The sequence below is a fragment of the Aquarana catesbeiana genome, linkage group LG01 (assembly GCF_042186555.1).
Source record: "Aquarana catesbeiana isolate 2022-GZ linkage group LG01, ASM4218655v1, whole genome shotgun sequence".
NCBI classification, from domain to species: domain Eukaryota; kingdom Metazoa; phylum Chordata; class Amphibia; order Anura; family Ranidae; genus Aquarana; species Aquarana catesbeiana.
The window spans coordinates 127,422,006-127,449,977 of record NC_133324.1 but is presented as its reverse complement, the minus strand read 5'-3'; the positions used below and the strand labels follow the sequence as shown (position 1 = coordinate 127,449,977).

The following is a 27,972-nucleotide window of genomic DNA, read 5'->3' as shown; positions in this document are numbered from 1 at the left end:
CGCTTTAAGGGGTTTTAAACCGATTCCTGCTCGATGCTTCTTCAACTGCATCCTAGACTTTTTTTGATAGTCTCTTGATTATCATGATACTGTCTGTTTAGATATATTCTTTATCACATTCTGGGCCTTCTAGGGAAAAAAAAAAAGAGTATGTATTTCAAGATCATTAGAACTTTAAATGCACACAGGTGGACTCTTAATCAACTGGTTATGTGACTGAAGGCAATTCTTGTTCTATGATTTGCAGCAAACAGGGTGAATACTTATGCAATCAACACCTTTCTTTATTTTACGTGTAAATAATTTGGAAAGCTATGATGAAAGTTATAATTTGGTTTTGCTTTTTCATGTCATGTTATTTGTATGCGGCACTACTAGATAAATCTGTGGAAGAGAGTTGAAGAGAATCTGTTATAAATGGACTTATACAAGCATCCAAATTTCTTAATTGATCATAAATATGTAAGCTAACCTATAGCAGATTTATATTTGTTTCATTATTTATTTTTACTTACTAATGATGTCTTTCGACCCGGGGAGGAAGAGGTGAAAGGTCACCTGAAATCTGAAAATGGTGGTTCTGGCAAATGCTTGATCTCATGCTGACAGCGCTTGTTGTCTCCTGAGTATTTACAGCAATATCACGTAGCAAAGCCCTGTAAATAAAAGGAATGTGGACAGCATGTGTTATCAGCATGAGTCAGACGACCACTTACTGTAAGGCTGGCCATAGATAGATTAAAATTTATGGGCAGGCTGGTTGTATTGAAGTTGATCTATCGATTGACTTCAGTACAACCAGCCTGTTGTTTTTTTCTTGTGCGATCACTGCCAGTAACAATAGCCGCCAGCAGTGATCATTATATTTTCATGACAGGGAAACCTCCCACTGTCAAAATACAATAGCGCAGCAGGAGGGATTCCCCTATCAATACTGACTGTGTTGACAGGGGACTCAAGCAATTTTCTTTCCTTCAAACTGTGGTTGAAGGAAAGAAAATAGCGTAATCTATGGAATGCATTCTTTTCAAGGATCATCCTCAGTCAATAAGACAAAAGCTGGCCATACTCTTATCAAAATTCAGCAGGGACCAGGTGAATTTCGATAAATGTGTGGTCATGACCCTGCTCAAAAATCTTCATATTGCATCTAATTCATAAAATGCACAGCGCAGTGTCTAGCCTTCAGTGTCAACAAAGTTCTCTCTGCTTACCATTGCAAAGAAATTTTTTTGCAACAGTAAATGAAGGAAAGGCCAGTCAAAAGTCCTTATAGCTTATAGCTTTATAAGGGGCAAAACAAATGTTGGAGGTACTTCAGAATTTCATTGCAAATGTCACTTAACTCTTCCACATCATAACCCCTTAAAACCTTCCTATGGAATGCTAGTCCTCTCTACTTTGCAGCATATTGTTTTTTTCAAAACTAGTAATTTTGCCAATGGAGAATTGTGTTCTGTGTTTCAGGTCCAACTCCAATAGAAGATTTGAATGCTCTATTAATTAAAGAAACTGGTATGTAACGGGAAAGTAAACCAAACCTGTTAGTCCACTAAAGCTGATGTCCAGTCAACCAGACAGTTTATTTACATTTGTTTTCCATATAATAAAAGGTGAAGCCTTATTGGCTTTTGGGGGGCAAAAGTGTATATTTTGTATATTTTGTCTCTTCTCTTGCAGCTATAAATAAGCATCTTGTTCTGATTATGATGTGATACAGAGATTGATATGGATTGTTACAGTCATAAGTGTCTGGGTCCATTCAGATCTGTGTTTTTTTTTTTTTTTTTTTCGAGGTATGTTTTTCATGCATTATACTTGTGGCACTAGTCATTATTTTCATGAACGGTCTTGCTGTTTTAAAATAAAGCAGCAAGCAGAAGTTTTTGAACACACCACACTTAGATGCATAGATGTGAGCTGCGCCCTAAAGTCTAAGTCCATCTTTTACAAAAAATAATAAATATACATATATTTTCAGCAAAAAAATGTGCATTTATTATTTTCATTTTTTGCAAATTAGCCTGCAAAGTGTTACAGCCTTATCAGTGGGTGCAGTGCCTGGCTCCTGCAGACTCCAGCTCTATGTATGTAGCAAGGTATGGACTTTTAGTGAGAAAGCTGGAGAAAGTGTCAATGGTCTACAAGTACAGTACTCCATATAAGCTTGCTGTACACATTGCTGTTTCTTATACTGAAGCTTACAAGGCCTGTAGGAACATCTGCTAAGTGTAGCAAGTATAAACAAAACACCATTTATGCAACATAGGCAGGGGAAAGATGCATTGCTTGGTTTAGCATACAATGCTAAAATGATTGTTTCATGTTTTATTATTAACCAAAAGCCAACATTCTGCTGAATGGATATAATTTTATCCTGTGTTCACTTCTGGATCTCCTTAAGTCTTTGTGATTTCTCTAAATTGCCCTAATTCTAAGAAAACGCAAATAAGGTGCTCCTAGGTTCAAAGCTGCACCCTCTTTATTTGAGGGGGGGGGGGGGGGGTTGGTTTGCATCACAATTGGAGGAGAATCTGCAAATTACATGAAGCTCAGAATGAATGGTTGAGTTGACTTTACAACTTTAGCAAAGTTGCAGTGGTGCAGTTGACTGACTGATTTGTTACACCTACACGCTCAACTAGCTTTTCAGATTGTCCCACTCCCACAGAGCACCAGCACTACTAAATATTGTTTTGAACGTTGGCTTTATCTCTATGAGCTTGCTTTCTCAAAAAGTCACAGTGTTAATTCACTTAGACACCTTAATACGCAATGGCATGCATGCCTCTGAGAAACTGTCATTTAAAGCAGGATCACTGCCCAGGAACATTTCTACATTAGTGACAGCATATTCCCAATTCTTAGTAATGTTTATTTGACTGGAAAACACCTCTATATTGGATCTCTCTAGTGTGACTCATAAAGAAGAAATTACTATCCTAATGTCTTCTGTTATAAATCAAAGTGTGTGTTTTATAATCGGAAGGAACATTAGACTAGCGGGTTAAGCCAGGTCAACAATAGGCTTTTCCTACATTAATATGTGTTACTTTTTGCATTCATCTTTATTTCATGTATCTTACTGCCAGAAAGAAATCACCCATGTACTCTAAACCCATCTATTTTTTTTAATTGATTATCTTCCAATTACATGGATGTTTAGTATATCTAATTACATTTTTTTGAGTAGGTTAGCAACCCCTGTTTTTCTGTGTCCCATCAGGGAGATTTCCAGCTCTAGGGACAAAGCAGTGAGTGAGCTGAAATCCTCTTTTCGCCAGTTGTCTCTAGAACAAGTTTCCCTGCTATTCATGTTCTGGTGAAAACTGTAAAATGTTGGATTTCCAGTCATTTTATGAGATTGTGTGTCTGTCCTGCAGTTATGCAGACAAGATAAAAATTACAAACTTGACAGGGCTTTTAACACTGAACCACTCTATACAAAACTATGAAGAACATTTTGGCTTTACATATACTTTAAGGATTTTTAAGGTCTTTCCCCTGTCTTAAGAGCTTGTCTTTGGAGATTTTGACTGCTACAGTTTTCAGTGCACTAGCAGTCATACATAACATAATAAGTGTTCTGCATCTTCACATTAGTGAGGCAAATGGAGGGATTCTCTAGTTTCCTACTTAAAGACTTTTTTTTGCTAAATTCCAGCTTCCCTATCCATCAATATATTATTAATGTACCTCTGTTGCAGAAAAATAAAAGCTTTCTTTGATTTTCTTTTAGAACAAGCCCCTGGTGTGTTCCATAGAAAGCTCATGACTTCCTGGTATGTAGATTTGGGTTGTGAAAACCAGTAAGACACAGGAAGCAGTTCACAAAGGAACCAGTTCACCAGTTCTACATTGACAAGCAAGGCAAATGCATGCGTGGAAGAGATGCCGAGGTTGCCATGCGGAGGGGGGACTAGTGATGTTAGCTGATGAACTGCTTCCTGTGTCTTACTGGTTTTCACAACCCAAATCTACATACCAGAAAGTCATGAACTTTCTATGGAACACACTAGGGTAAGACCTTGTTCTAAAACAATCAGAGAGCTTTTATTTTTCTGCAACAGAGGTACATTAATAATATATTGGTACAGGAAGCAGTTCACCAGCTCATTAGCACCCCCCCACCCACCACCGCACGACATCCTTGGTATCTCTCCCACGTGTGCATTTGCCTTGCTTGTTGCTTGTCAGTGTAGAACTGGTGCACTGGTAGAGTTTGTGAACTGCTTCCTGAGTTTTTCTAGTTTTCACAACACAAATCTACATACCAGGAAGTCATAAACTTTCTATGCAGCACACCAGGGGCTAAGGTAAGGTCTTGTTCTAAAAATCAAAGAAAGCTTTTATTTTTCTGCAACAGAGGTGCATTAATGGTATATTCGTACTAGGAATGGGCTCAGGCGTGTTTGGGATCCCACCTACCCGATACCGCCAGGATGTCGACAGTCACTGCACTCTGCTGTTTACAGGCAGTGAGACATTTCCCGGTCCGCAGCTTCAAAGATCGGGTAATGTCTCACTGCCTGTGATTAAAAGTGTCGGCTTCCTGGGATCGGGCAGGTGGGTTGGGACTAGGATCCCAATCACGCCCAAGCCCATCTCTACTTGGTACATAGGGGAGCTGGAATTTAGAGAAGAAGAAAAAAGTAAACCTATCCTTTAAAGTAGATCTAAAATGAAGGCATAGTGTATAAATAATTTGGATATAGTGAAACAAGCTTTTTTGCCATCGTTTTCCCTCACTTTCTGTCCCATAGACACAGAAATGAGGAGAAATCACAAACGTGAGGGAAATCCTCTCTTAGATGTTGGTCACTGGAACGTGTGCCCCCATTAGAAGATTCCCTCATCTATTCTTTTTCTTGTGATAATGGTAAAAGTGAGAACAGCAGGGTGGGACTTTGCATGAGGGTGTAGGGGCCGTTCAAAACCCCTCCTCCATCCCAATTAAGTAATGGAGTATGGAGAGAACAGGTGTGGGACTTTTTCAAGGCACATGGGAACAGAGGTATGAGTTGGGTAAAAATTGAAATTTATTAATGAGAAAAAAAAAAAAAAAAGGTTTTACAAAAATTCATACAGTACATAATTGAGCATAAATAGTACATAAGTAATTTTACAAAAATTCATACAATACATAATTAGGCACATGGCTCTGCATATGTTGGCACTCAGCTCTAAGGTAGTATATATTAGGTATTAAAAGTGTAATCGAAAACTAATGCATCAAAAATGACAAATATAAATAAATGGATACAAGTATATAGGAACGTTATATGCATATGGGTTCATGTAGTGTACACCTAGCGGTAGATTGGAGCTCTACGTCGTTACGTCGTTTCGGGGCCTTAAAGCCATTCATCAGGAGCGATACCGAGGTGGTACCTATGAGTTGGGGAAATAGCGGTAATGAATGGTGGGAAAATGCAAGGGAAAAAAAATATGTAAGTCATGAATATCATGTTATTGGTAGTAGCTCTAGACTCACAGTAGTGTCTGCGCAAAGGCGACGCGGCCCAAGGTGCCACGCCAACCATGGATGCCCCGTCCCGAAGCTGAGGGGACATGATCCGACAGGCGAGACCAACACAACGAACCCCCCAGGTGGGGTCAAAGTGTGGAGACAAATGTGTAGGTGGGGGGTGGTCCCAAGATAAGGGAGGATAGGCGCTGGGTGTCTGTGTAAGAAGAAACAAAAATAAAAAAGTAAAAAAGTGTGAGGTTGAATGGAGTGAACAACTGGGGCAAGGTGGGGTGTGGGGTAAGACAAAAAAAGTGTGGAGAAAGCCGGAGAGGGGAAGGGGGAGGAGGGAAAGAGAGAGAGAAGGAGGGAAGAAGGGGGAAAAGGATAGGGAAAAAAGGGAATAAAGAGGGAGAGAAAAGAGATAATGTTGCCTTATTTTTTGGATATCACTTTAACTCTCAGTGACAGTGGTCACTAGGACAAATAGAGAGAAGGAATATCCCCAGCAAGGGCATAGACAGCATTAAGAACCTGATGGGGGTGCTATACCATTTCCTACTAAACTAAAATTGGAATCAGATTCACTCTAAAGATGTTTTCTTATTGGTTCCTAAGCATGTCAGCACCTCTTGGTTCTTTGAACTGGGTTGTTAGGTAAGCCCTATGCTAGCTCATTTAATAAGGAACACAAAGCACATTTACTGTCCTTCTGCTGATTTGCTGAAGCCCTTGTGTTTATTTCAATAGGTTATTTGATTTTATTGTTGTAGACTCTTTTTTCTTCTGTTACCAGTGACTAATTCCTATCATTGATCTTCCTTCAGTTTACAATGCCGTGGGACTGGCCGCATATGAATTATTTGACAGTGTGGACTTCAATGAGTGGTTTAAAAATCAGCTGCTAGGAGAACTGCAAATTACCCATGATAGGTGAGAACATTGTATCCTCCTGTGATGTGAAATCACTTTCATTATGTTATGTTCTAGCTATATTTCTCTTGTGATCTGTGATTTATATTACATTGGAAGCCTTGTGCAGTGTATGGTACAGTAAAGTAGAATATTGCTCCCCTCTCATACAATTCGATGGGTCTAGAATAGCGTACAATACCGTTTGAGATCAAAGTGACCAGGGTGCAGCTATAACTCATATAGTGGATATTTTTTGGTTCTTGGTAACTAGACTACCAACCTAAAATATTTAATATCAAAACCCTTGTGACACCACTGTGAAATAATTAGTAAACATGTACAAATAAAGTTAAAATAAAAATTGTGTTGCTGCCGGGAGTGTACCATCCACTCTGATGTACTATATACAAAGCAATTCTGCGCTGCCCTAAAAAAAAAGAAAGGGGACAAGCAGCTAACACAACCAACAAGGTATTACAAAAGAGAAAAACTCAATAAGTGTAGCGCTATTGAAATGAAAAAAACATCCAATGTGAAAAAACGTTTTAAATTAATAGTTCAAATTGTAAATAATAAAGAAGAAGAGTCATCCGTATGCATGTAAGTAAGGAGTCTTCAGGAACTGAACACTTCAAGCAGATATGTATGGCATCTAAGATGTAAATAAACACACCACCACCCAAAAATGAAGAGGCTTACCAGATGGGATGGACCCAAAGGGCATATGCCGAATTGGGTCGGATAAGGCTTAGGTGGTGGGTGGCTCTGAACGGCTTGGAGAGACGATGCTTATGGATTGACCCGCATGATGCTGTATCCCTCTGAACGGTGCCAGAACCAAGGGAGGCGAAGTGGATGAAACAAACCAGGCGTTATCGTATCCCTCAGGGTGATGTTGGAAGGCCAAACGATGATGTTAACAAATGGAAAAAGGAAGGAATGGCCACATGGTGTGAATCCGTATAAAAAATGTAATTTATTGAAATAAAAAGATATACACTCACATGTAAATCCAAAGAAAACAGCGCTGAGAGAAAAGTGGCGACAGGACCCCACTGTCGCCACTTTTCTCTCAGCGTCTCTCCAAGCCGTTCAGAGCCACCCACCACCTAAGCCTTATCCGACCCAATTCGGCGTATGCCCTTTGGGTCCATCCCATCTGGTAAGCCTCTTCATTTTTGGGTGGTGGTGTGTTTATTTACATCTTAGATGCCATACATATCTGCTTGAAGTGTTCAGTTCCTGAAGACTCCTTACTTACATGCATACGGATGACTCTTCTTCTTTATTATTTACAATTTGAACTATTAATTTAAAACGTTTTTTCACATTGGACGTTTTTTTCATTTTAATAGCGCTACACTTATTGTGTTTTTCACTCTGATGTACTAAAATACCACAACCCGAATTGATCCAGCGCCACAATTGTATAACCTCTGTATGTGTAAAAAAAAAAAAAAAAAAAAGCTATAATGCTATAGTAAGCACGAAAGTCATTAACAACTTAAATCAATCCTCATTTAAGTCATCATCTGATCAATACATGTGAAGAAGTTGAGAAGTAAAATAATCCATGTGTTATGCTTCAACAAAGGTTCACTTCTCTATGATTAATCACCAGATTCCTTGTTTTTCTTTAAGGGTCATCTGTGGCCTTATTCCTTAAACCAGGGGTCTCAAACTGGCGGCCCTCCAGCTGTTGCGGAACTACAAGTCCCATCATGCCTCTGCCTGCGGGAGTCATGCTTGTAACTGTCAGCCTTGCAATGCCTCATGGGACTTGTAGTTTTGCAACAGCTGGAGGGCCACCAGTTTGAGACCCCTGCCTTAAACTCCAGTCCAGATCCGTTCCCTCTGCATATGATCTTCACTAATTCCATTGATATAAACTCAGAGATAAAGCACACAGACCATCATAATGCTTTCCATACAAACTATGACATTTAATAAAATTGTATCAGTAAAACCACTCACATTTAAAAGTGCACTATGAGCTGGTGCACAAAAGAACCACAGCATATGTAATTGTACAATCCACAATGTGGGACATCACCAATGGAGGCTGCAGCTTGTGCGTTGATGACTAACTGCTGTCAACTTAAGGCTGCTAGCTCCCAGGTAGCATATGACAGGTACCTCCTAAAATTAGACTTCCAATAGATGCAAACGGACATCTTACATCACCGGCTCAGCCCCTTACACGTTTACTACCTAAGCATTTTAATTCATATGTTATGCTGGACAGAAAATATGTCTCCCAAGCCTCCCACAAGTGAACATTTGGTGCCTGAGCAGCCAACTGCTACTGGTAGTGGAAAAATTACCGCAACTTAATACAAGCTATAGTAACTGTTACCCTGATATAACAAGAACACTGGCTGCAGAGCGATGATGTTGGAATTTGGACACTCCTATTCTTTACAGCCCAGGAAGCTGCTATCTTAGCCTCTGTTTGATCTGCAGTTGCCATGGTGCTGTACATCTGATCTGTTATGACCCCAGCTATTTGATGACTTGACAGTTTGGTTGAGAGCATAAGCAACTGGGACAGTGTTATTCATGACATCCCTTGACTTTTGGGAGACAGTTCAGGCTAAACGTTAAAGCAAAACTAAATCCACTGGTTTAACGGTTTCCCACAACTGTGGGCCAGCCAAGGTACCGGGATTCTCTAGCAGAAGCAGTGATTTCTCTGAAAACTCCTTGGAATCTGAGCACCCTTTCCTCCTCTGAAACTCCTTCCTTGTTTGCTTTATGGGATCAATATTGAGGGAATTCTGTTGATCCTTTAAGGTCTGGAGAGAACTAGGCAGATGTGGTACAAAGAACAAAAATTTCCAGCTCACTTACCAGCTATCCTGCAACAAACCGGATTGTCCTGTCTAACAGTTCACGTTCAAACCAAGGAGTTTAGTTTGCACTTATTTGAAAATACATGCATAAGCTGCAGCGGCCACGTAATGACACCTCAGTGTACTGCAATCCTAACTTTATAATTTGAGAGTCTCCAAAGTTGGAGCACATATATAATAATGGATAGATTAAGGGCAGGTATGCTTGGAGGGAGCCCACCCCTCCTTAAAGGTATATGGACGCACTGGACACCCAATAATTGCACAATGGCAGTGAAGGTATCCAGTTCTTCAACTCATCAATTACCAACAGTACAAACAAATGGCAACCACCCCAACCTATAACTGGCATTTGCAGCAAGGAGTACTCCAACCTGATAGGACTCTGGGAAGATGCTCTATAGACTCCAGAATGCTTAAATCTTCTGTCTCTAGTAATGATTTTCCCTGTTCCGCAGTTGCAGGCTTAGATGACATAGTTGCTGAACCCAGATTCTGAGAGAGGCATCACTAAATTGGTTATTTCCACAATGCTAAAAGCTAGAAAGTCTACTTTACTACTTTTTTTAGGTCTGTAACAGCACATGAAAGATATACTTTGCTTGGTGGCAGACGAGAACCTTCACCTGGAAAATTTTTTGTGAGAGGAATTTTGTTGTCTGCGATTATCTATTATAGCCATTGCTTCTTTCAGTTTGCAGGTTGGACAATACAAGTGTGTGCTACTTAGCAGCTGCTCCAGGATATTCAAACTACGTGCATGCACAATGCACTCTCTCCTCCTCTAGCTGCAGTGGCTGAGCTCAGGGTAGAGGGGGATAGAGAGGTGAACCTCCACTGCTGCAGATGTAATGACAAGCAGAAATAGCATTTGAAAATGAGAAGTGCTAGTAATATATTATTCAGGGGATCTGGAATTGCATAGGGGGCTTTTTGTAAAATGTTGCTAAAGATGAACTTATACTTTAGGAATCAGTGCCACTTTTTCCATGATTCCAGCTTGAGGCATAAAGTCCTTCATGTGGCTCTTTGAGCTGCAGGCACTCTCAACTTCTGTTTTTATTTGTGGGCCTCTTGTGTTTTTCTTTGCTTTTGGAGTTGGGCTTCTTTTGGATGTCCCAACACTACAAGTCTTCCTGTGTCACTTTTTAAAGTCTAACTACAGCTAACACTTTTACACAGTTATAGCAACAAGACAAAAATATAAATAATGCATATGATATAAAAAAGGAATTTATTACATTGAATGCAATCATTACAAGTCTTACTGTATTTATTGGCGTATAACACTCACTTTTTCACTATGAAAATTGGGTGCAAATAGCGTGTGCATGTTATACGCCAATACTTCAATTTTAGCTGCCTCAGAGGGGACAGGGAGGGGGGCAGGACGAGCGCCATCCAGGGGCGGACTGACCATTGAGCCACTGGGGCACTGCCCGAGGGCCCTGGGCCACTAGGGGGCCCCATCAGGGTTGCCAGCCTCAGTAAAACCAGGGACAGTATGTAAAAATCTGTGTTTTTTTTACATCTGTCTCTGAAATGTCTCTTACCAACATCCTTTTGGTCTAAAAATCCCGAGATTATAGCTTCCCCACCTCTCCAGTACCTTCTCAGTCAATAGAAACATGTCTGTGTATACTATGTGTACATGTATGTGTATACTGTGTGATTGTATACTGTGTGGCCCCATAATCTCTGATTGCCTGGGGGCCCCATAATCTCCTATTGCCCGGGGGCCCCATGAGTTGTCATTCCGCCCCTGGCGCCATCAGATTACATACAGTGAGAATCTCCTGTTTACTTGGCTGCCTCTGTAATAGGAAGTCCCGTCTCCGGGGCCGCCATTGGACCACTGTTCTGTCTATCATAGGAGATTCTCACTGTATGTAATCTGTTGGCTCTCGTCCCGCCCCCTCCCTGTCCTCTCTAGGCTGCAGATGGGCATCGATCAGGCTGCACTGATGGCAATGGTGAGGCTGCTGCATTGAAGGCAATGGTGAGGCTGCTGCATTGAAGGTAATGGTGAGGCTGCTGCATTGAAGGCAATGGTGAGGCTGCTGCATTAAAGGCAGTGGTGAGGCTGCTGCATTCAAGGCAATGGTGAGGCTGCTGCATTGATGGCAATGGTGAGGCTGCTGCATTGATGGCAATGGTGAGGCTGCTGCTTTGATGGCAATGGTGAGGCTGCTGCATTGATGTGGACTGATGAGGCTGCATCTATGGCACTTGTGAGGCTGCAGATGGGCATTGATCAGGCTGCTTGATGGCAATGGTGAGGCTGCAGATGGTCACTGACCCTTATTTTGCTTCAAAGTTCCTTATTTAAAATTTACTTTTTTTCCTGAAACTTCCCTCTTAAAATGAATGTGCGTGTTATACACCGATAAATACGATAATTGCAGAATACATTCTTTGTTTTGTGATTATGGGCATTTAACTTTAAGAGGAATCTGCCAGATTGCTGATTCAGAATGTCAGAGGTCACCTAAAGTCTAACAGTTGCTGGCTTGTCAACTGCTTGACCTCCGATCTTCATCTTCTGACGGTGCAGTATGTGAGGTGAGGCAGATAGTAGGCAGCAATTTCCAGTTAAAATGTAAGTAAAGCTAACAAATGGGAACTGTAAATACTTCATACCTAAGACAATACAAGCTTTAATATTAATTCATAAGCCCATTCATGATTTTTTAAATTATTATAATTGTATACAGTATATACCAGGGCTCGAAATTTCTAATCTAATCTACTAGCCAGGCCTTACTTGCCACCAGTAACCCCACCCAACCCCTACCCTGCCCCGCCTCTAAACACGCTCTCATAAATTATCTCATGAAATTACACTGTTAAAAGTTTTATGCAGAATTAAGTTACAAAAATAAACATTAACAACTTCTTTATCAGTGCCCATCGGTGCAGCCTCACCAGTGCCCATCGGTGCAGCCTCACCAGTGCCCATCGGTGCAGCCTCACCAGTGCCCATCGGTGCAGCCTCAGCAGTGCCCATCAACGCAGCCTCAGCATTGCCCATCAACGCAGCCTCAGCAGTGCCCATCAACGCAGCCTCAGCAGTGCCCATCAACGCAGCCTCAGCAGTGCCCATCAACGCAGCCTCAGCAGTGCTCATCAACGCAGCCTCAGCAGTGCTCATCAACGCAGCCTCAGCAGTGCTCATCAACGCAGCCTCAGCAGTGCTCATCAACGCAGCCTCAGCAGTGCCCATCAGCACAGCCTGACCAGTGCATAGGCATGAGAGAGAGGAGAGGAAGAGGAGAGCCGACCGGATCCTCACACAGAGAGTGGATCGGCCGCTGTGACAGCTTTGATTTGAATCGCCCAATGCCTGCAGTCACACAAAGTCCCGCCTCCTGGATCCGCTCCTATGATAGATGTCACACGTCCCGGCATTTACCAGTGTGCTGTCTATCAAAGGAGCAGGTCTAGGAGGCGGGACTTTGTGTGACTGTGGGCGCCGAGAGATTCAAATCAAAGCTGTCACAGCAGGCGATCCCCGCTCTGTGTGATGATCCGGCTGGCTCACCTCTTCCTCTCCTCTCTCTCTCCCCCCTGGCTGATCACTGGGAGAAATGCTCCCATTCAACCCGGCCTGCCAGCAGTGCTCACCCCCCTCCAAGACACCCCCACATTCGCCCTCAAGCTTTTTCCACTTGCCAAATGAGAGCAGGCGAGAGAAAATTTTGAGGGCTGGTATATACTGTATATATAGTTCTTCTAAGATTTATTAAATGTATTTTCATGTATTCACTTTTCTATCATTTCTGTAGGTATAAGTTGTTACGTCGGAGAGTAATTTGGTTAATTGGACAATGGGTCTCTGTAAAATTCAAAGCTGATTTAAGACCATCGCTGTATGAAGCAATTCTAAATTTGCTGCAAGACCAAGACTTAGTAGTAAGTACAATGAACTGTGGTGCATCAAACCATTCTTGTACCAAGGATGCAAACAGATTGTAGGACTGTTTCTTAGGATGGGGTTGTTATCTTTTTTGAAATTACAAGTTTAGTACAGGGTTCAGTTTTCATAACATTGCAGACTTCCTAGTGTTATTTCGAGCCACAACACTTACTATTCCTTTGGATATCATATAATAGAGTTATATTTTAATGTGCAGAAATCCCATTTCTTTGCATTTTTTATGCCTCCTCTGCCGCTAAAGTAACAAGGGATTCAGAATGACGCTGAAATCTGTGTTGCAACAACATCTTTATCATTGGCTGGAGAGATTGGTGATATAACGTCAAAGCAGGATGTCTGCTAGACTTGGGCTGCCAAAATCTCTTAAATGCTAAAATGAATGGTTTTCTGTTTCCATACTTTACATAGCTGGTTGACCAAATCACATTATTTTGTTTAACATTTTTAGTTTAAGGTCCACTGATTATAATTAAATTGTAATAAAATGTAAGCATCCCCTACTTGACAGAACCTGCCTCTGGAAAGATGCTTCCTTTTATCCCTCTGCATTGTTGCTTTTTTGTATATCAGCTGGCTAATTCTGACTTTATACCAAGGCATGAACATGTTTTTTTTACTCAGGTTTTACATTAAAAAACACCCCAAACAGTGGAATTTTTAACAAACTCCAGCATCAATTAAATGAATACAGGATATTGTTAGTGTGCCCTGCCTATACCTGAAATCAACATCATTGATGGCCAGCTTATTCTTCCTAGTTCTCTAACATCCGTGTCACCTGTACAAAAATAAAAATAAATTAATGCACTATTTCCTGAGATTTTGCAAGATCTTGGTAAATTGTACTCCCTTTTTTTTCCTCTCCTGAGATCTTACAGATTAACTACAAGAGCTCCCTGGAAGGCACCGGTGACATAACATTTCCAGGAGGCAGCTGGGAAGCCCTGGCTAGGTTTGCCTAAAATACAGCATTTGCAGTATTAGTGTATATGTGGTTACAGCTCAGTACGCAGAGCCGCATGTTGATGTACTTTCATTGTATTGAAAGGAAAGGTCCGCTTTAGTAATTCTTTGCATTTTCCAATCCAATCAACTTTCAGTCTTAAAGGATAAGTTTACCTTTCGTAGCATGTTACATGTTATCCCCATATTCCGGGTGTAGTATGTAACATGTTATCGACGGACCAGCCCCCGCACATCCTCGAATCCTGTCATGACAGTTAGCGAGTATTTATTTTGTATCTGCTTGCCTGTATGTGATGTACGGGCACACAGATACACTGACAGATCTGAAGAAGACCTGCATGGCACTAGCCATGCTAGTGCAATGCTTTATAAGCTCTAAATCAGGGGTAGGCAACCTTTTGCGCATAGTGTGCCAAAAAATGTTTTCAAAGAAATTTAGAGTGCCAGTTGCATAAAAAAAAGTCAACTTCACTCTCAATCATGAAAAGAAATTTGAATAAAGGAAATGCTATAAACAATGAATAATAATAAGAAATTATTATTGAGCTTTGCATCTTCATATAAGCCTAATTCCTGCACCTTCATACCTCAGATCACCGCAATTCTTGCACCTTCACACCTCAGATCTTCACCGATTCTTGCACCATTAAACCTCAGATCAGACCCAATTTCAGCACCTTCAGATCTCAAATAAACTCCCATTCCTGCACTATTACACATCAGATCAACCCAATTCCTGCACCTTCACACCTCAGATCACCCCAATCCTGCACCATCAGACCTCAGATCACCCCGATTCCTGCACCTTCACACAACAGATCATCCCAATTCCTGCACCTTCACACCTCAGATCACCCCAGTCCTGTACATTCACATCTCAGATTACCCCAGTTCCTGCACTTTTACACCTCAGATCAGCCCCAATTCTTGCACCATTAACATGCAGATCAGACCCAACTTCTGCACCTTCAGATCGCAAATAAACTCAAAATACTGCACCTTCATACCTCAGAGCAGCCCCAATTCCTGCACCATCACACCTCATATCACCCCAATTTCTGCATTGTTACAACTCGCATCACCCCAATTCCTACACCCAGTGCCAGGACAAGGTAATTTAGTGCCCAGGGCAATGGCAAACAACTGTGGCATAATGTTTGTAATATATGTAATATTTGTGGCATGCGCTGTGGTGTCACTGGAAGGAAAAAAAATGCTGCTGCAGCCCTGTCAGTTTGAGGAGGACTGATTGGCATCTATGTCTGTGGGATGAATGAGGGGGAGCTGTGTTCTGAAGGTGCATGAAACTAAAAGGCTCTATGGAGGCTTTGAGTGAGGAAGGGGGCTGAAAGACTAGTTCAGATGTATCATGTATGGCTATCATTGCTGGTGTTTGACAGGCGGTGAAGGGGTGATATTTCACCTCCTCACTGCCTGTTTTAACCCTGAAAATGCTGGCCCACTGCACTGCAACCATGTGAATTGAATAGGGCACATAGAAAACAATTGTATTCTACCTGCCCTAGCAGTGACTGGCCATCTCCAGTGTGGAAAAACGCCAGTCACCACACTAGTGTGAATGAGCCCTCATGGTATGAGTTAGACCCCTTTCACACTGAAGGCACTTTTCAGGTGTTTTAGCTCTAAAAATAGCACCTGTAAGGCACCTGAATAGCGCCTCTCAAGCCTCCCCAGTGTGAAAGCCCGAGTGCTTTTACACTGGGGCGGTGTGCTTGCAGGACGGAAAAAAAAGTCCTGCAAGCAGCATCTTTAGGGCAGTGCTGGAGCGGTGTATACAATGCTCCTGCCATTGAAATCAACAGGCAGCGCTGCTGAAGCACCTGCAAAATACTTCGGCAGCAGTGCTTTTCGGCTGCTTTTAATCCCTTGTTAACCCCTTCTTTGGGGTTAAAAGCATCCCGCACATCGCCGTTAAAGCACAGCTCATTTTAGCTAGCACGGGGCGGTGTTCAGTGTGAAAGGGGTCTTAATAAAGAGCAGAGTGAAGAGCTGCAGAGAGAAAGTGCTACGTGCATGGTTTTGATAGGACAGTTTTTGGGATAGAAAGGGTTTCAGTACAGATGGCTGTGTCTGTGTGGACGCCTGTGGAATGCCCAGAGCTGACACCAGAGGCAATGATTTATGCGAGGAGAGCAGAATTATAAACAGAAGAGGGGATACAGTGAAGGGGAAAATGGCAGGAGGATCGGTGCAAGGACCGTCTGTACTGCAAGGTTGTGGTTGGGAGATATGTGTATACATAGAGAGAGGGAATATAGCAGGAGTGAAATGAGCCCAGAATAAATTACAGAAACGTCTCAGTGTGGCTGTTGCTGCTGTGCTGCTTTTCCGATCTGAGAACTACGGCAGTGTGGAGATCCCGACTGTGCAGATCGAGGTTGTGTTTGTTAAAGATTCTGTTCTCACCTGTGAGCAGTTTAGGAAGGAGCAGCTTCTCTACATGTCCTGTAAAGAGGCTGAGTGCAGTCCGAGAACGGGAGGAGGAGCTTACCAACCCGGGCACAGCATCCATTGTGGATGGGGATCCAGCCCTGATCAACAGCACCACTTCAGTGTCTGCGGAGTACAGGTGTTTCGTCAGATTAGGCGACAGGCAAGCAGAGTGAGGTGGGCAGGAACGGAGGTGGGGGGAAATGAGGTAGGGAACAATTAGCCTGTGTAGCCAGCCGCCGCTATTGGCTGGCTTTGCTAATGCATGAGAGGGGGATGTCCTAGGCGCCCCTTTGCGTGCCATTGTAAATGCAGCTGTGGGCCACGTCTGGCACGTGTGCCAGGGGTTGCTGACCCCTACTCTAAATAAATAAATTAATAAATGAATGCACATTTTTTACCTGCAAAAAAATTAGCATCTATTATTTGTTTTCTAAAAAGTGAACTTATCTTTTAAACTCCCCAAAAACAAGTAGACTAATGGTCAGATTAGATCCAGTTAATCAATAATTAAGTACCATCTGTTATCTTGTGTTTGTGAGTAACTTTACATCTGGGTGATTTTAGTGTGACAGCTGTTATATTTGTTAGTATCAGCAGACAGTCCCTGCTGACTACTTCCAGGGAATGAGGTTGGATTGTTTTGGATGACTGCTCTTATTTCCCCAGAAGTAAGACAAATCTGGAGTATTTCTTCCCACCCTCTTCCTTTTTTTTAACATGAATTTGCTGGTCTAAGTATATTTTAGCAAAAAAATTAATGGAATAGAAAAATCAGCTAGGCTGCCTCTGTATATGTTCTGGTGCAACCAAAATATGTAACTAGCTTCTATCTTTTTTTCATTTTTCACTGCATAATAAACAGGTTCAATGTTTGGAAGGTTCAAACAATTCAGATGACTAGGTCCCATATCAATATACAAGTATTACTATGCATATTAACTACAGTACCACCGGGTGCAATGCTCACAGCCCCCTGCAGTGGCCATGTATAGCTGTAGTACTGTTTTCCTGCTTCTTCACTCTGTCATGTGACTGATAGCAGGTACTTCAATATTCCACTGTATATTCATCAATTATTTTATATGTTTGTGCATACATATGCATTTACTGCTTTGCCACCAGAAATATTGTGTGTGTGGCATTTTGATATACCACTATGCTAGCCCTGAGTTTGATGTGTTTATTTCTGTTTATACATACAGACAACACTGTGTCATCAATGATTACTAAAAGCTGGGGTTCCCACTTTGATTTCTACATTGGACCCTATTTTTCCTAAATTGTTTTTCACTTGTGCATACATCATGTAGTCATATAATTTACTTTAAAAGTAAAATTTTTATCATTTGTATACCTTTTCTGATTCTGTGCACACTATTTCCCCAGATTTTGGTGATGTGGTGGTGTTAGTATACATACAAAAATTGCTCACAAGGCGTTCCTGCATACATTGCCTCTCCTACGGCTGCTGCATTCTACAATGTTATGTACATGACTGGCAGTTATAGGTAGGTTAAGGTGAACTCAGCTGCCAGAGCAACCAGCGAGACCACAAAGTGGGCAAGGCTAGGTGCACTTAGGCCAGAAAATAATCATAGAAATATAGAACTAATAAGAATAATGTACAACACATACATTATATTAAAGGCAGAAGATGTTGAATATGAATAAGGGCTTTTTGGGCAATTACAAGTATTATGCTGGTGGTTAAGCTAACCTCTTCAAGAGGAATTTACATATCTTTACAAGCATATACATAAATGTTTATTAAAGGAATGATTCTACTGTAGCAACTGTATCCTCAAGTGTCTTTTTTTTTTCTTTTATCTTCCTTTGTCTTTCAAGGGTGTTGTTATAACATACGGAATTAATGTGGGATGATATTTTAATGCAGCATGGCTCATTACAGTGAGTGGCAGTCATGCCTTTGCCTGTGCTGGAAATAGATATCAGGTGTCAAAAGCTCAGTCGATGAAATAATTGGCGGTAAACTGGGAGGAACTGCAAGACAGAATGAAACAAGAAATGTACCTAATGAGCATCGGGTCTGTTCATTACCCACCAGTATATACATAAAACACGTGCAGTAACTCGGCTTCCACTGAGGAGGCTTTCATTGCTCAGCCCTTTTGTCAGAGCTTCTCTAATCAATGTTTTTCAAGGTCTTCACATTGCCTTGGACTAGAGATGGCTCCTTGTCAATGTAGCACCATGTACCTATGGTGTTTGTAATGCTGTGCCTGTTTACTTCCACCTTCTGAGAAAGAATTTAGTGAGGAGATTGGCAGTGGCACAGGCATTATGTTGTTAAATTGGAACTCTTCGCTTCTGTTTGGTGGGGGGAGTTTAATCCTCGTCAGGACTGTGCGTGACTCCAATGTCCAGATCTGTTCTCTCATTAGGGATCTGCAGTGGCCTGAACTTCCTGCTTCCTTTTCTTGTAGTCTTCTCTTTATATACTTTGGACAGAAGGAAAATCCTTTGAAGCTCAGTTAAACGTTTGTCTAATTCAGGCAAATACATCCCCTGTGCATTCAAGACAAAATATGTTGTCTTGCATTTCATTTTCTTCAGAAAATAATGGCTACCACTTTGCCCAGAGAAGAAAAGCCTGTCAGCAGCTGCAGTGTTGGGACCCCTGTATGGTGAAGCAGCTGTCTGTCTGCAAAGATCTGACATATCTCCTGCTGGGACAGAGTCAGAGTTCACCAATCAGCAGATAGCATTAGCTTTGCTGATTACAAAGGTATATGTTTGACTTGACAGGGGTCAAATGGACTTCTTCACAGAGGTTCCCATTGTGTAGCTGCTGGCAGGGTACAGGCTTTTTTAATTAGTCTGTGGCTAATGTTCAGTTGGGCTGAAAGTTCAGTTGAGCTTTAAGGGGGGTGGTGGCCTCATTATGTATTGCTGCAACAGGGGTTGGCCATGCCCCAAAGAATTGTCTTTGAACATATACTGTTTCTGATCTTCTGCACTGCCATTCCCTATTTAGTTCATGTTGGGATCCCACCCTTTTACTGCTTAGAGACTGTAACCAGTAGTTCTGGCTTATCTTTGTCTCTGCAGAAATTTAAAAAATATTGGACAGAAAATTCTGAACTCCCCATTGGCTAGCAAAGCTAATTCTGGTCTCCTGAATTTCACTGATTTGATCATCTCCTCACCATACACAAGATAGTTATTTCATGGTAGCAGATGTAGCATTCTTAGTTAAAGGAGAAGTATGGACAAAGCTATTTTGGCCCTACTTCTCCTATGGATCACGGGAGTGCACTTTGTTTTGCACTCCTGTGAACCATTTACAGCTGACAGCAGGCTAAAGCCCACTTTCGACTTACATCACTCAGCCGGTCCAGGCTCTGGAAAAACCATGTCTTTATAGTCAGGATCCACACTGATGCCTGGACTGACAAATGGCTCAGCCTCTCAGCGTGCCGCTGATAGCCTGAGCCAGTCGCCCCTGCACAGCCCGGTCCTCCAGTGAGCACTTATAGGGCAGGGCACAGAGCCTGTGACTGACCGTCACCAGCTTTCTGCAGACTGAGTACCGAGAACTGAGCGATCTTTGTTTTTTGATTTCTCAATTTTCAGTGTAGAGCTAGCAGGGGGCAGCTGCAGCTGGGATCAGTGCTACAGCCATCTAGGGGAGTATGCTTTTTTTTTTTATTCTTGAACTTCTCTTTTAAACTCTACTCCTGTATTACAAACTTCAGAACCTTTTACAATACAGTCAGAGCACAGTATTTGATTCTGTGTAGTTGCAGCCAACACCATTTACAAAGGGATTTTTTTCTTTTTTTGCTTTTGACGGTTTGGAAGGGACATGGCCTCAGAATTTCCCAGGCCTGGCTACTTTTTTATAGAATTTTGTGCTAATGCAGCAAAGCAAACTTTTTTTTTAAGCATGTGGTAAAGTGCTTACTGCCATAAGGACCTAACAAAAAGTGATGTGCTAGGAACTGTGTTCCACACTTTACTTTTTGTGTAAACTGTTTACAAAACCCCAAGCCCTTGCATCATAAAAAGGTAATCAAAAAACCCTACATACTTTGAGTAACATAAACTTAAAAAATATTTCATCATCCAGTTCCCCTCTATAATTGCTGTGTTTCTTAGGCCAATAGTTTTTTGGAGGTGTCTGTGTGTATATGTTTATATATGCGGTGATATCAAAAAGTTTCGAGACTAGCTCTGTTTACAAGAAAGTGTTTTATCTATCTGCATTTACACATGATCACCTTCAAAATAGTCCCCTTGCACTGCAATTCTAGCGTTCCTGACACTTCTGGAATGTGTCCTAGATGTCTTCTTTTCAAAGCTTGTCAAGCACCTTCTGCTATTTGCGCTGGATCTCAGCAGTGGTGTCAAAATGGCATTCTTTGAGCTGAATCTTCAACTCATTGCAGTATCGCCATAAAGTTTCTAAATCATGTCAGACATCTCTGTGGCAGATTTGCCCAGTTCCACACAGATTTTAACGTTTGCGTTTTGTTCTAACTTGCTGTCCATGATGAAATGGCAGAAGTGGTAACGCACATGGTCAGGATAGCACCAGTTGCACAGCTACCGATGTCCACAGGGTGATGTCTTTTGGCACACTAATTTATGAAGGTCGATGCTCCCTATGAATTTGCATGCAGCCTTACAAAACTAGTCTCAACTGTTTGATACCACCTCGTATATATATTTACACAAAAAAGGCATAGGTCTTGCAGGATAAATCGGTTGAAGCAACAGCATTTTATTGTCAGTGTTTCAATGGTACTCAGCAATCTTTCTCAAGACACTAAAATATGGAAGTGAACAGACAAAAAACCCAAAGTCCCAGCCATTAACATCCCCTTAGTGATGTCAACACTAGGAGGTGTTGCTGGTGGGTGGGACTTTGGGTTTATTTGGCACAATAAAATTTATATTATTATTTTTTTTTTTTACCCTCATCACATCTTTACATTAAAAAACACTATGGATTTTATTTATTTATTTTTTAATAAAACTTTTATTATTGCACTACACAGTACGTATAATTAGCATGTTGTCAACTCCATTAGTGATCCTGAAGCTCCAACGAAAGCTCTACTAATTTAATAGAACTTTTTCTTTTTAACAAGCGACAAATAGCTCATTATTAATATGTATCAGGCAGTCTTTCCTCTCTCCTTCACTCACCGAGACGCTGAGAAGTGGCTGACAAAAATCACATTAGTAATTTGTGTAATTGGCTAAACGTTATATAATTTTGTTAGCATTGTTCATGACAGTTGGCATAATGAATACATCTCGCGGCAGTGTGCCTTTCCTCATTAACTAACTGTCAAATGTTTCCTATAAGTTTGCTACTGGATTTCTTTAGCTTTTTATGCAACAATAATTTTACTGTTTATAATGACAGTAATTGAAGTGATCAGTACCTAATGTTAATTGCTATTTATAAAAGTGAATATTCATAGACCGTGTGACCTTGCGTTGGTATGATACAGACGTGGATTGGTTCCATTTTATAGAGTACCATCCTTCTTGCACTTTGAACAGCAACTTACAGCACTGCTTACCATTATTGCATTTGTCACTTTAATTGCTTTTTTAAAAAGTGTAGCTTTGAGCCATATCTCCCATAACAGCTCCCAATAGACATAGCATGGCCAATAAAACACTAGATTTCAAGGGGTACCAGCAAGCTGCAAATGCTTTGTTTTCAATACCCAACCTGTCTACAAATTGCTCTTCAGTATGCAGTTGGAAGGGTATCCCCAGAGGAAATGAGGGGTAAAAAGTCCAGATTAGGCTGGTTCATAGACCTAATCCCTTTTATGTACTTTGGGCATTAAGGGCAAAGCAGAAATTGTGCACTCCAGAATTAGACTTAATATGTATACTTCAAATTATGTATAAAGATATGGGTATTCTTAGTGAATTGAGAAACCTCTGCACTATTCGGGCGTGCAGGAATGGATTCTCAAAAGCTGCAACTTTAATTGGCAAGGGGCAGGTGTAAGCACCATTAATTCACATGGCTGCTTTGTGTACTTGTAAGATAATGTGCTATGCTGTTTCTAGAACTCTACCTCGACAAATGGGTCTGTGGTTCAGGCTGAATGCTCTGTAGCACATTTAGACTAATGTCACACTATCAATTATGCTGCTTGAGAAAAATCTCCAGAGGCGGGATAGCTATGGAGGGACACAGCAGGTAGGTGAAACATTGATCCGTTTGCTTGTGTTACTCCCTTGATTGTCTAGATGAACAAGTTCATACCCTCTCAATTACGACTTAGATTCTGCAGCACTTCATAAATTAAGGAGCAATGCCTCACTGATCCAAGCTGGAGATAGAGCCAGAAATACAGGGAGGCAAGTGTTCTCCCTGCACATTTTAGGGATCCTGTCTCTAGTGAGATGTCACCAGCAACAGGATTGTTAGTGTGACATTGTTCTTACTCAGAGACCTCAGAGCACTCAGCGTTCAGTACATTGTGGCATTATGCACATAAACCTAAGAGAGCTGAAGGGTTGTTAGGAATACAAAGTTTGCTGCTTTGATGTGTATTTGTGTTTAACCCTTTTAGTACCTTAAGGCTCCATGCACACTGGAACTCATAAACGGCCATTTTTGGAGTTTGGGTGTTTTTTTTTTTAACAGCCCATAAACTCCACTCTATGTTATTCTATGTGTCCATGCACACATGGACATTTTTTAGCTTTTATCAGCAGTGGAGTTTATGGGCTGTTCTCTGAACGCCATAAAATCGCGTTCAAAGTGCCATTTTTTTTACCACAAAAAACGCCAAACGCGCATAAACTCGCATAGACTCGTGTTAATTAGTTGATGTGGGATCCTCCGCTCAAAGAGGGGCTTAAACCAGAGTGCTTGTGTCTCATTACCTCCAGGAAGAGAAGAGCCCCAGGTGCTGGCTAAATGCTGATGCAAGTAGAAGAGAACAAGAAGACCTGGACAGCCGCACACCGGAATGGATAAATCCATCTTTTTATTCAAAATACAGGATCATGGGGTACACAAAACACGACTGTGGGGTGGTACAAGAAAAACTGACGTGTTTCACACTTACACCAAGTGCTTACTCATAGCTCAAGCTAAGAGTAAGCACTTGGTGTAAGTGCGAAACGCGTCAGCTATTCTTGTACCACCCCAGGGGCGTATTTTGTGTACCCCATGATCCTGTATTTTGAATAAAAAGACGGATTTATCCATTCCGGTGTGCGCGGCTGTCCAGGTCTTCTTGTTCTCTTCTACGCGTTAATTAGTGTTCGGCGTTCTATTTTTTCAATTCATTGTGGGAGTTTGGGCATGCATTTGTGGGATTTCTGGAGTGTTCTCTGTGTATTTTTATTATAAACGCCCATAAACGCTAATGCTAAAAAACGCTCATAAACGCTAGTACTAAAAGCTGTTAAAATCGCGTTTTTCGACCAGCGTTTTCTGCCAGCAATCTGGCATCCAGAAAAAACTTTTTTGAGCTCCAGTGTGCATTTAGCCTTATTCTTGGAATATTGAAAGACAAGATTCTAGATTACACCTGTAACGTAACCTAATTGCGATTTTGAAATTGCAGTAGTCAACCCAACTTCTCTAGAGAAGTTGGGTTGAAGTTACATAATGGATTGACATTAGTTTTTATCCTCAAAAGATTGTTAGGATTCCTAACACACTGATTGACTACTTGGTGGGCCACATGGTGGGATTTGTGAACAGGTCTAAAAGTTTCAGAAATGCAATGCTTGCTTTGTGTAAAAAGAGATTGAAATATTAGTAAAGGATTCTGCCTTAGTATAACCAATGTTCTTTTAGTCAATCCTGGAAACTGCATATAAGGTTCTGCTTTGGTGATATTGGGTACCAGCCTATATTGCCCAAGCCATAGTCCATATATGGTGGTCCTGTCCAAAAATAACTGCATTCTGGTCCAGAACATTTGGGCTGTTTTAAATCTTATTTTATTTATTAGTCCTTAAAGATGTACAGATCCTTATCCGGGGCCTTTTATTATATCAACAGAAATTGACTATGTACCTGTTTTTGGCAGCAAATCAAACAATAACCAGAGCCTGGAAGAAGTCCTCAGCCTGTTTTCAAAAAGCTAAAGACCATACAAGCCTGATGTTAGTGAATGTCCAGTACCTTTAATGACTTTCAAACCATCCCTGAACCTAAGTAGTCTGGGCGTCCTATAATTTACTCACCCAACCGCTTGACCTGAATCTGTGTGGGATCAGCTCTCTCTCTCCCCCTCCCTTTCCTGACTTCCCATTTTAGTCTGATTTTCATCCCTTTCCTTTTTCTGAGTCATTTGGTTCTTAGTGCAATTCCTTCAGAATACAAATCTCCGGTATCGTAGGCATGTCCCTATAGGCAATCGTCCTGGGACGTTGTTTCACTGAATTTTTAAATAGTATTTGTGGCCTTCGCATTTATACCTAACCTCTAGTGCCTGCATGGGCAAACAGTTATTTTTATTTCTTCAAATAATAAAAAAGAATTGAACAGAAAATATTCTGTCCCTGATAAAGCAATGACTTGTCAAAATGATTAGGTTCATAGCTTTGCCTTTGTTTCAGCCACCAAGCAGAATTTGGAATACTGAAAATGGTACCAGTTATTATCATGCTACCTGTTGCTTGCTGTAAATTTTCTTTTTCCCCTTTAATCCCCCTTTAATCCAACTTTTCCAACAATTAATTTTTTTCTTTTTACAATTTTTTTAATAGGAATTCTTAATGTGTTTTTGTTTGACAGTGCAGCCTGTTCTGCTGAAGCAGATAAATATTTGAAATAAGCAGTTCGCTTTGATTCTGTAACTTCGAGAAGCTCCCCTGTGGTTTCCAGATGTGCACTGACAACGTACACAGATACATAGCCCTAATATTGTTGCCCCACCATTCAGCAATGCCGTCTTCAGTCTGGCTTTATTCTTTGTTTGTTCTAAATCTTTGTTCTCTCCAACAGTAGCATATTCCTTTATTGCTCCTAATGTCTGCTTATCATTGCACTGTACAGAAAGCTGTACGTAGCTCATCCCCATGGGTTCTGTAATGTTTTTGTTGACTTGGTAATTGGAAAAATTAATTGCCATATACACAGGGATCTCAGAATTGAATCGTTTTTGTTTCCACACTGAACTTTTTCCGTCTGCTTGCGGCTATCTTTAAGTTCATAAATCTCTCAAACAACAGAGGAGAAGGGGTAAATTTACACATTAGGATGACATTGTTCAATTTCTAGTAAATATATAAGAAATTTGAAAGTTAAAAATGTGTGTAAGCCCTAGTTCACACTGGTGCAGCTTTGCAATCGTGCTACTTCAGCACGATTTCAAAGCCACAGATCAGTGTGATTTGCACCTCCAATTTTATACTCTCTATTAGCAGCTCACCTCCTCCAGGTCCAAATATCTAAATTGGGTGGCTGCCTGCCCCACTACTCTTCTCATCAGTTTTATTGTACTGAGTCAGAAAGAGCAAACTGCTTCCTTCAGATTCTCTGCTCCCAGTCTTTGTGGCTTGTTAATGATGTCTGAGGTTAATGTGACTAAAGCCCGGTACACACAGATTGAAATTTGGCCAGTACAGCAGAAACCACCTGAATCTGTGTATGTGGTCCTCCCTGTTCGACAGAAGCCGAGCGTCTGCCATACTGGAAAACCTTTTTCGATCAGCAGTCTGCAGCCAATATCTACAGCTGTAGATAAGTGTATTCTGACAGTGGATGAGACCCCACCGTCTGAATACAACAGCACAGTGGGGAGGATTCCTGCATCCACTTCGCCCCCCCACCCATTCAGCTTACTGGGGGACTCAGCTTTAGTCTAGCTAGTTAATGTAATGAGTGGGGGGAGGGGGGTGCGGGAAGCACAACAAAATTAGCCTAGGAGGAGTATAAATCCAGCCTCTGTGTCAAATTAAGGCAGTGAATTACATAAACAGATTGAATCGAGAATTTTTGAAGTTTTAGCAGAAATTTTAAGCTTCTGCTGTAGTAATGCACTACCTGAAAAACAATGCTGCATGTACCTTTTTTGTGTCTTAGGCATCCACTTTTAATGAATTGACCTACAATACTAATGCAATGCACATTAACATGGGGAGTTATGCACATGCATTGGAGCACGTTGATTTCACATATATGGTGTTTCTTTAGAAAACATCTCTTTTTTGAAGTAGGCTTTTTGAAAAAATGTTTCTCTTTAGTGGTATGTTTTGCTAACGTCAATGATTACATTTTTGTTACTATTTTATGCATGTATTATACTTTTGTTTGCATTGTCTTTTTTTTTTTTTTTTTTTTTTTTTTTTTAAGATTAGTTTGACTTTCAGGGCAACTAACACTGAACAATACAAAATGTGTGCCTGGTCTATAGGTGCCATTTTTTTTATTCATTAACCTAGGAGCAGATACTATCTGCTCAACAACTAAGAAAAAAAGTTTTGACAGTACAAACACATTAATGGTGCTCAGGTTTTTTGAATTCCTGTGACAGATAAGGATTTCAAATGCCAGCTAAAAATCAGGGGACTTTTTATTTTCAAATCTGACCATGAATTATTTATAAATGAAAATGTGCATTATTTTCCATGACTGTGCATTGTGGGTAAGCATTTGACAACAGTGGAGGGTTGCCCCTTGTAGCGTGGAAAGCAATCAGTTGCGTTGAGTGGCCCTTGTTATAGCATCCCCCATCTTAAGTAATGCAGTGTAGTGCCTGTTATGGTTCAGTGGGTTTAATCTGCTGGACGATTATGGGTGTTTTGTTAAATCATGCAGAATATAAGAGATTTATAAGGTTTATGCAACAGCTCATAATGCAAGAAAGCTCAGTGACCCGAAACTTTGTGTTCGACAACATCATGTTTTGTGAAGCAATTATTTTTAATTGTTTTGCCAGTGTTCAAAATTTGCTCAGTGTATTTATCAGTGTAGCTTTTAACCTTGACATTAAGTAGTTTCAAAAAGCTTGTTTGTTTCTATTATTACTCTGTGCACAATCAAGATTTAAAATTAAATATACGGCATGTTTGTGCTTTCTTTGTGTTCTGAAAAAAAATCTTGTCTTTGACAGTATTAGGGAAGGGGTACATGGGTTCATAATTCTTTCTATATTGACCATTTATTTTTACCTACTATCTATGTTTTACAAATAAACATTTATTATATGACAAAGGATTAGCAGAGCACTATGGTTTATCTAAAGAGAGGACACAATGGAAGCTGTCTGCCTTTTGGCTTCCTTTGTCTAATTGAAAACTCAGATAAAACTCTAAGTCCCTTTTATGACTCATTTACAATGTAAATGTAAGCTTAGGTTATTGAGGTCAGTAAACATGGGACATTTTACAAAAGATAAGGAAATAAAAGAAAATGTTCA

The 27,972-nt window shown here is 40.9% G+C and overlaps 1 protein-coding gene across 1 annotated transcript in view; it reads left to right on the top strand.

Moving 5' to 3' along the window:
- Positions 1–27,972, top strand: part of IPO11 (importin 11) — a 677,548-nt gene that overhangs the window by 207,503 nt on the left and 442,073 nt on the right. The window contains 3 exon segments of the mRNA XM_073623616.1: positions 1,468–1,515; positions 6,295–6,400; positions 13,020–13,146. Coding sequence (XP_073479717.1) covers positions 1,468–1,515; positions 6,295–6,400; positions 13,020–13,146 — 281 coding nt within the window.